Source organism: Drosophila arizonae, chromosome 4, assembly GCF_054131065.1.
Source record: "Drosophila arizonae isolate 15081-1271.41 chromosome 4, UAZ_ARI_1.0, whole genome shotgun sequence".
Classification (NCBI taxonomy): domain Eukaryota; kingdom Metazoa; phylum Arthropoda; class Insecta; order Diptera; family Drosophilidae; genus Drosophila; species Drosophila arizonae.
The window spans coordinates 6429898-6440048 of record NC_142924.1 but is presented as its reverse complement, the minus strand read 5'-3'; the positions used below and the strand labels follow the sequence as shown (position 1 = coordinate 6440048).

The 10151-nt window shown below is 40.8% G+C and overlaps 2 protein-coding genes across 2 annotated transcripts; both read left to right on the top strand.

Annotated features, from left to right (window-relative positions):
- Nucleotides 1-4213: 4213 nt before the first annotated feature.
- Nucleotides 4214-4797, top strand: LOC108613954 (uncharacterized). Its single transcript, XM_018007779.2, has one exon. It carries the CDS (start codon nt 4229-4231, stop codon nt 4733-4735), a length of 507 nt encoding a protein of 168 aa, XP_017863268.2. The 5' UTR covers nt 4214-4228; the 3' UTR covers nt 4736-4797.
- A 2514-nt stretch (nt 4798-7311) lies between these two features.
- On the top strand, nt 7312-9069 carry LOC108614758 (carboxypeptidase B1). The gene is given in 4 exon segments (XM_018009006.2): nt 7312-8123; nt 8126-8219; nt 8274-8624; nt 8626-9069. Coding segments are annotated over 4 exon segments (1137 nt in total). The 5' UTR covers nt 7312-7483; the 3' UTR covers nt 8678-9069.
- Nucleotides 9070-10151: the final 1082 nt, after the last annotated feature.

Genomic DNA, 10151 nt, shown 5'->3' with positions numbered 1-10151 from the left:
GAGAGAGAACTATTTATGCGAGGGTGGTTTGAAAAATTGAGAGTTGTATGGGTTTGGCAGATTATTAAGGGTATTTTTAGAAATGAAAGAAAATATTTATTTTTAGGAAACATAATTAGATCCAATTTAATTAGCCTAAGATCTTATATATAAAAAATATATAATGCATTTTATTTTGGTGACAGATTTAAACAATAAAAATAATATATATATTATTTATGCATACATATATAATAATTGTATACTTTCTTAAATTTAATCAAACATTTAATTTATCAAAAATAATTATAATAATAATAAATAATAATTAATGGAGTTTTGCCTTAGGTTCGCGTAATTTACAAATTGCTTTCAAATGGGCTGTAAAAAAGTTTTTAATGAGTTTTCGACACTTCGCCTCGGTCTCCAAACAGGGTTTTTCCCAGGCCACGCCTCATACCCGCCACAACCATCCTCCACCCCTACTCCACTACCCCTGCGTTATGCATTTCCATTTTCATTTTCATTATTATTTATTTTTACATTTTTGTTGCTTTTTTCGGTGTTTCTTTTTTTTTTGTCACGCCAAAAAACTTGGTCGTGGCGTGAACAGTGGGCGTGGCAGCAACAATAATTGCTTTGTTGTTGCTGTTGTTGTTGTTGACTTAATGAAATTATATCAATCGGCGGATCAGCTACCCTGTAAATGGAAATTCTTGTTATTCGTGCATCTGGCAGCTGGCAAATGACTTTTCTTTTTCTTTCTTCTTCTTCTAGTTTAATCTTAATATTTTCATTAGGAAAATTTTTGAATAGGAATTGGAATTCGGAAAGTGAATTGTAATCATTTTCCTTTTGGTCAGCTCCATTATTTTTCTGCTCTTTTCCTTTTTATTGTTCTGCGCCCGCTTTTCCGGCATTTTCTCGAGAGCGTGAAACAAATCCAAGTCTCACGTCAAATTAAATCAAGTTGTAATATAAAGAAAATTGAAGCCAACTCCCATTTGTGCCATAAGACACAAACACACAGCCGATGAAGGGACCGAGAGAGGGGAGGGGGCATGGTTATGGGCAAAACTAGGGTAGCGCGTGTGTGTGCGTGTAAGGGGAAGAGTAGGAGTGTGGTTAGCTGATTGGCAATATAACAAGCAGAAGACAAAGGCGAAATTAACCCTTAGGTGCGCAAAGATTGAAATGAAAATGTGTTTACTTATACTATTATATTATTATATTATTATTACTATATTGATTTAAATATTTTATTCTATTTACAAAAAAAAAAAAACAAAAAACATCAATAAATTATTTTGTAATTTAGCTAATTGCTCATTGGCTGTCCAAAGGTTAAGCTCCTACTAATTATAAGAGTATGCAAGTTGAGCAATGCATTTATATGTGCTGCTCTACAAATCACAATAAACACACTCACGAGTTAAGCTTAAGGTTAACTTATAAGTATAAGAGTACAACTACATAAGCACCGGCTAGTAATCAGACTTAGAAATATAAGAGCTCTGAAGCGTGTGCTATAAATTCTATTCTCATTCTCATTCTCTCTTTCTCTATCTCTTCATATTCAAGAATTCACGATTGAGTGACTGTGCCGATCAAAACGAGCGAGTGTGTGCGTGTGTTAGTATATGTATGTATGCTACCCTATACATCTCAGCCCAGAGTTAAATTTATAATCATACAAGTAAAAATGAGTGTATACCTTTGTTAATTTTGCTTCAACTTATTTTGGTAATCGACTGGAAGTACATGCGTTACCATACGTTGGTAAATGCTTAAGGATTCGTTGTTTTAATTGCTACCACATAATTTCCACTAACCACTAGGGCAATTGCAATTTGCTCACATAAATATATCGCGAACTATTTTGGGCGCGACCCTCCACAAATTTATGCTGCACACTTAATCTAAGCTGTCAATGCAAACAGAAACAACAACAACAGCAGATGCCGAAGCAGAAGCAAAAACTCTGCTGAACTAACGTAATTGGTGCCCATTACGACAAAACGTAAAAATCGCTCAGTGTTACGTTGCGCATTGACCAACACCGGCAAGCGCACATATGTGAAGTCGTAAAGTTTTCGTTGCATTCTCAAGCCTTGCACATTTTCGTCTTCGTCTTTCGTCCACGTCTTTGACTTTTAATTTATGTTTCAATTCCAATTAGCAGACGAGGCGCGTGGAGAAGCTTTTATGCGAGTTCCGTTAATTGACTTTCGGCCTGGCAATGGCGCGTCATTTGTAATTGTATACGAAAGGGAGACGGCAAGGGAGATGGAGAGCGGTCGAGTGTGCGAATGCACGAAGAGCGGGGAGAGTCCGTGTGTGGAGTGAGCGCAGGAGAGTGAGTTTAAGTGTGCACGTTTATTAGGCTAGCCAATGCAGCTAATTGAAGTTCAAATTGTGCTCGGGCGTTGAGTAAGGCGCTTAGCGAAAGGAAACCGTTGAAATGTAAGCGCATGTGTGTGTGTGAGAGAGAGAGAGAGTGAGTGTGAGCGAGGAACTTGAGAGCGAATACAAAGGCGAATTCGCAGCAAATTCACTTAAGCGACGAAAAAGCAACTAAAGCCAATTTAACAGTCAATACAAAGGCACACATATGCACATACACGTATACATATACATACACAAGCTAAGGCTGTTAAGCGCCCACACAATCACATGACGATTGTAAGGCAAACGGAAATAAAATCAAGCATAAATGCAATAATACAATTTATGTGCCAAATTTCATAAGAGCCATAATGGACTCACTCACACACACGCACACTAGCGCATATACACAGAGAGAGACACAGGACACACACAAATCAAGCAAAAGTCATCAACAAACAAAGGTGACTCCTTGCTGAAAGTTGGACGTAATCGTAATCACATTTGTGCCTTTGCCCAGATCCTGAATGTTGATGCTATTTATGTGTCATTTTCATTGAGCGCAAAACTTTTGCAGACGGTCAAACGCAACAATGTCCATTGCCTTGCTCCCCTCCTACTCTCTCCTTCCGTTCTCCGTCTCACTCACTACTTCGCTGCAAGTTAACAACATTTGCTTTACGTTTGCCAATTGCATTATAACTCAATTGTAGCTGAGCGATTTTTATGGTATCGAATGGATGTATCGAATCGTTTTCTTCGACTCGCCTCGAGTGCCGCCCAGCTATTGAGTGAGTGTGTGTGCAGCAACAACGGTACTTGAAATGCTGAAGAGACGATAACAAAAGCTGTTGGTGTATGGAAGTGTGTATACCCTTGAATGAATGTAAGCTAATATGGAAAATTAAAAATAAATAAAATTAAATTAAATTAAATGGAAAAATTTTATAATTAATAAATAATAAATAGAAATAATAAATTTATTAACAAATTGTGATTCTACACCATCCAGGTCGAAAATCGGCCGAACTAAAAAATCAGAGTTAATGTAGTCGAGTTAGATTTATGTATAGTTAGTTATATCTTATATCTTGGGTATAGAATTATCTTGGTCATATCAAGGGTATATTAATCTTGGGTATATCAAATTTATGTGAAATGCTAAATATAGCATATAGCTTAAAGCAGTAAATAGCATCGAAAAGCTTTAAACTAAACCAGCTAGAACTTTTCTTAAATTTCCAGCTATACCTGAACTTCAGCTAAAAGAATTTCCCACATAAATAAGAGTTTGGCTTGAAACATGTATGTGTGTAATGTCTGTATAACATTGTTTTGCTGCCCCAGTTAAAATAGATATATACACGTTAGAGTAATTGCACAATTGGCATGCAAAGACATTTGAAAGCAGTTGAGGGCAGAAGCTGTCGAGATGCATTCACAATTTGGGCATCCTTAATGCATCTCCGATGGGCCATAAATTGTGACTGGGCTGTTATTATATTTTGGGCATGGGCACGCCGAGCTTGAGGGCACTTCAGAGCCGAAATGCTGGAATGTGGAGCAGGTGCGCCGGCGACCTCAGACATGGCCAGCTGTAGCTCAATTGCCGTTATGCAATGCGGCCGTAAGTGTGCGGCACGCCCTCCATTTGCTGTCACATTGTGGCATAAATTGATTTGCCACGATCTCCGGCTAGAAATGGATTTATGAAAGTCACGCAAAAGCCAATCGCATTAGACGTAACGCTTCGCCCACAAATTGGGCCAACAAAAAAAAAAAAAAAAAAAAAAAGTAAATGATAAAGATATGAGTAATTATTGATCGAGTTAATGCGCATTTATAAGGCCTGCGGGCGGCAGCAATGGGCAAACAGTTGCTCGACTTCCCTCACAGCTCAAACATGTCTCGCGTATGCCTCTCACTAATCTCAGCTCTGTTGCTGCTGTCGCCCACCTGGGCGGGCATTGGCTACCTGGCCGACGAGCACGCCGTGGCGCACACCCAGCAGAATGTGGTCAGGAGCTACGACGGCACCGTCTCCCACTATGCCAAGTCCGTGTCGACGCCCTACTCCCAGGTGCACAAGCAGGACACACGCATCAGCAACAATGTCTACCAGCCAGCCATAGCCAAGACGATCAGCTATGCCGCTCCAGCTCCAACTGTCTATGCATCGCATCAGCCTGCCGTCTACAGCCAGGCTCCAGTCTACCATCAGCAGCAGCAGCAGCAGCAGCAGTACCAGCAGTCCATTCCGGCTGTCCAGACCACCTACGCCAGCCACCAGCCCATTGCGGTGCACTACTCACCCGCTGAGGCGGTCTCCCACATGAGCTTCGATGGTTTCGGCACCCACTGGGGATACTAAGGAGGCAATTTCAAATAGTTTTAAGACTTTTGCATTCAATAAAGACATTTTTAAATATGTGAGAGCGATTTGCTTATGAAGACTAGTAAATACCCTATCTAATATTTGGGGAATATATAAAGAGCGGAAATTAGAATTTGAGCTCCTACTAGAACACTCTTTAATATGTTATATATAACTACATATAACTACACAGCTTCCCCATACTATTCCTAGCACATCTAGCTCTCTTATTCATCCACTTAAGAATCTCCGCCAGAGATCTCTCTGACTCTTAATGTGTTATTTAATAATCGTAATCTAGTTTTTATCACAGTTCACGCCCGGAGTCGGCGTCGGAGTCGGAGTTTTCGCTCACGTCTTCGTGTTGCTGTATATAAACAAATCATAAAAATCCACACAAAGTGCTGCACACTACAAATAGCCTGAAGTAGGACATTAGCTTGGCTCTTCTGCTAATGCCACGCCCACCAACTAACGCCCCATCTGTAACCACAGCGAACGAACGAGCAGCAGCAGGAGCCTGAATGGTCGGGTTACGTGATTTGTGCAGCGCAAACTTAAAAATCGGACATGAACGCAACGTGACTCGCATGGCAAGCGACGGTCGAGGGACTCGAAGATGGAGGCGGAATCGGAAACGGAGCGAAGGACACAGCAGCAACTGAACTAATCGGATTTCTTTTATGTGCCTTCGGCGTGTGAAAGGGGTATATGGGGTTGGTACTTAAATCGAGCAGAGGATAATAGAGTGTAAAGATTGTGGCAAATTGTGAATATATTTAAGGATGTCTTATTAAAACTCAACTATTATCGATGAGCTGCAAAATCGGTAGAGATCGATTATAATCGATATCGCTATGAATATTGAGTTCTTTGGCAACTTGCCACTCGCACAAGCGAGCATTACGCAGTCAGCTACACCCGACTGCAGCATCTTCACTTGCTTCTCTCTATCAGCTCTCAATCAGAACTTTGCCTCGTTATGAATTATGCACATTGGCGATTGCAGGCAGCCAGAGAAAGAAAAGCGAATCGACCTGAGATTCTGAATCTATAAATTGAAATCACATTTTTGCTAGCTCATTAATTCGATGCCACTTAACTTGAGCTAACAAAGAGCCAAGAGTCAATTTCGTCTCGTAGTCTTGGCATAAATGATGGCTCCATTAGATGGCAATCAGCTGAAAGAACTTCAAGTGAAAAACTGCCCAAAAAAAAGGCTCAAAAAGGCTGAAAAACTGTGCGAATTACATTTCGCTTGAGTAACCAAAAAATAAAAGGGAAAAGAAAAATGTTGTAGCTTGCAACAAATTGCAGTATGACAAAATTTTGCGGCTATAAACAGCGCTTAAATGCAACAGTCAGCGGCAGCAGCTGCCACGTCCTGCTCCTGCTCCTGCTCCTGCTGCTCCTGCCTGAGGTCCTGTCGCGCCACTTGACTGCAGAAAGGCGCAATGATAAAATATTTGCTGGCTAAAAACTTGCCAGCTAAGTGTGTTTGTTGTTGCGGCCAAAGTTGAGTGGCAACCGCTACTCGCCTGCTTCGCCTCCTGCTCCTCCTGCCCCATGTCCTTTGGCTGCCCGTCGACAGGAAGTTGTGAGAAAATAAAAATGCAAAATGCCCAGTAAGACGTATTTATCAACATAATTACATTTTTTAATGGCTTTTTAAACCGCAAAATGGCAAAGCCGCAAAATGCAGATAAAACTGGAGCAGAAGACTAGAATATATACTAGCTAAACAGTGTTGTTGTTGTTGTTGTTTTCTACTTTAACTATGTTGCTGCCGCTTCTATAGTGTTTTGCTGCAAAATGTTTGCTAACTCAATTAGCCATTTCAGCGAATAGGCTTAGTCTTAATGAAGTTATTTTCAGTGATAATTACCTAACTGTATCTAAGCACAACGAACTGTAGTTAAGTATATACATATATAACTAATGATGACTATCTATATATACAAATAGCAATTGACACTCTTAGCCAAACTGCATTGACAACCAGAAACTGCAACTCACATCAATGAGCACAATTTTCCATAAACAACAAGTAATAATGTTGTTGTAGGGCGCATCGGACTGCCCAATACTCGTTCAGAATCAGTATATACAGTGAGATACGCAAATTAGTTATTGTTTCAAATTCAAAGCCTCTAACTTCGATCGCTATGAAATTAATATTATTTACAGCACAAATATCTCCTCTCCCATTGCCTGTGCGCATAAAAAGCTCAAAGTGCAAAGCTGTGCAAAAAATGTATCCGCAAGAGAGCCTCTAGCATAAGCAAGAGCACGCCGATCCACTCCTAAAGAGAGCTTTTGCAACAGAGAGCTTTTGCAAAAAAATACATATGTTGAGCGTGTCTAAAAATAGATTCTTGGTGAGCACAAAGAGAGGCCGAAATAAGTGTGGGAGAGGGAGACAGATAGGAAGAGAGAGAGCCTAAATTACGATTAAGTCAACATGTGTTTGATACACACTAACATGTCGAATGTGAGCTAAAGAGAGTGTGTGCTAGAGGGAGAGGATGAGGACGAGGCCGTGAGTGTGAGTGTGAGGGACCCGTAAAATGAAATGACCTGCGCTCAGTTGATGCTCGCCATTAACAGTGATCGGTTCTACGTTTATCGCTGCAAAAATATATGTATACAAAAATTTATATACATATACATATGTACATATATGTATAAGAATGCGTTTTCGTTTGCTGACTCACTTGCGCATAGTTGGGCCGGCAAACGCATAGCATGTCGGGAATCGAGAATGGCCTCGGAGTCAAGTTGTGCGTGCTAATCTTATTGATAACGCACCTCCATCAATCGCTGGCACTGGGCACCTCGGGCGTTGACGCCTTCAAGCGACGACTGCGTCGACAGGTGGCGCTGCCGCTTCAACTCGATGACTACCTCAGCTACGATGAGATGCTGGCCTACATGGCGCAGCTGGCGAGGGCGTACAGTGATCGCGTTACTCTTCAAGATGTGGGCGTAACGTACGAGCAGCGTCCACTGAAATCGCTAACGGTAACTAATGGCGATGGACGCGTTGGCAAGAAGGCGATTCTACTCATAGCCGGGGCACATGCGCGCGAATGGCTAACACCTGTTGCCGCCTTGTACACCTTGGAGCAGCTGGTGGCCAGGCATGAGGAGAATGCGCATTTGCTGCAGGACTACGATTGGATTCTGTTGCCGCAGCTCAACCCGGATGGCTATATGTTCTCCCGCACTGTGGACAGATCGTGGCGCAATACGCGTTCGCCCAACGGCAACAATTGCTTCGGCACGAATCTCAATCGAAATTACGATATTGAGTGGGGGCAGGGCTATGCGGAGCTACAGGATTCCTGTACCGATCACTATGCGGGTCCTAAGCCCTTCTCCGCGCCATAATGCAGGATTTGGTCCAGAGCAATCGTGGGATGCTGTTCATGACGCTGCATACGCATCACACAACCATTTACTATTCCTGGGCACACACGAGGTAGACATAACCAAGGATCGATTCCGACAATGAGATAAAATCTTTCTCTTCTAGTGCCAGCAGTGCCAATGACAAGGAATTGCACGCCGTGGCGGAGGCTGGAGCTGTGGCCATATTCAATGCGACTGGCACAAGATTCGCCTATGGGCAGTACGGCAAGGAGGATGCCTTTGGGGGCACCAGCTTTGACTATGCCCATTCTATTGGATTTCCGCTGAGCTTTGTGCTGGAACTGTCCGGCGAGCGAGATGGACTTACCTTTGACTTTTGGCCACCAAAGCACCTGCTGAAGGACCTAGCCGAGGAGTCTTGGGTGGGCATCAGTGCCATGGCGAGGAAAGCCATTGAGCTCTATCCACCGACGAGGTCTCTGTCTGTGGCTAAGAATTACTCTGCCTTGTCTAGCTATGATGAAGATACTATTGCTTATGATAATCATAACGGTACTCTCTCGCTGACCAGTGCTGGTTAATGACTTTAAAATAACTTAAATGTTTGTGAATGTATTTCATAATGAAACAAACTTTTGCATATTTGTTGTACAAAGTCCGATTTTAATTTTGTACGTGTCATGTATCTGAAACTATGTATAATATATATTATATATATGTAGTGTATACATATAAATATATCTATATCTACTGCAAATCCATAAGCTGTTACTTAAGTAATTAAATACACTTATTTTAATTATAATAAAATTTTACATATAATGTTAATTAATTTTAATTAAGAATAAATAATATTAATTTCCTACTATATCACTTTTATTAGTAATTAAGTCTGAGAAATTAAAAAAAAAAACTTTATGTAGAGTCCAATAAAATCACAGTCAGTCACTCAATACATCCATTACAAAGCTATCAGAATATCTCACAATTAAAAATCCAATTAGTGGAATAATAAGCATTTACATGCGGCTGGTAATACTTATAAAATTTCGACGATACCCAACAACAAAAAATAACTTTACACCATCGCAATTTAAAGAAAATTCTTTAATTGTTTATTCTGTTCTATATGCCATTTCGATTGTTCATTTATATCAATTTTCAGAGCAGTTGGCGCCTTAACCGAAATATCAGTTGTCTCGCATTTAACAAAAATTATTTTAAATCCACAGCAGAACCAGGCTGAGTTTGCTGTTACTCACACACACACACACACACACACACACACGTAGTGCCTTGCTCATTGAACGAAAAGCTCGCATTACTCATACGCCGCGTTGTTCGCGTGCTATTTGCTTGTTTGCGCTGGCTATCAACGTGACTTGGCTGTTGAGCACTGGGCGGTCTCTTTTACTGTTTCTGTTGCCGTTTCTGTTTCTGTTTCGTTGTGTGCTATCACTCGGATTGTCTGATACGTTTCACATGCTGCAATTAACGCAACAAATTGCATTTTTAATATGCGCAAATTAATGTGGAAAATCTTCCATTTTTTTGTTACCCTCTCTCTCTCTCTCCCTCTCCCACAGAGAGCTTTATTTATAACAGTCATTGCGAAAATTGAAAATGCACAATTAAAAGCACGCCTATACTATACATCTGTATATATATGTATATGTATGTATGTGTATAAGGATGAGCGTGTCTGTAGCTCTACTCGCTGACCCTTTTTAAAATAATATGATAAAATGCCATTACAAAAGTCAAAGTCGAACTTCGGCTCGACTGCAGGAAGCAGCTGTTAATTAGTTTTTTTTTTTTTTTTTTGCGAGTGCAGCTCTTCAGGACGAGGTCCTGCTTTGGCAGCTATCCATCCCCCGTGTGCTGTCGCTGTGCAAATGTTTTAATTTCCGCACGAATGTCTCTAACGGAAATTACATAAAAAGAAAAAAAAGCATAAAATAAAACAACAAATATAACGAACTGATAACTGCGACCTACTGCCGAATGTCTGTGCCTTGTGTGACCAAAACAATTAGCATAC

What these genes read in the sequence shown, in the direction of transcription:
- LOC108613954 (XM_018007779.2), top strand. Translation starts at nt 4,229, where the DNA reads ATGGGCAAACAGTTGCTCGACTTCCCTCACAGCTCAAACATGTCTCGC.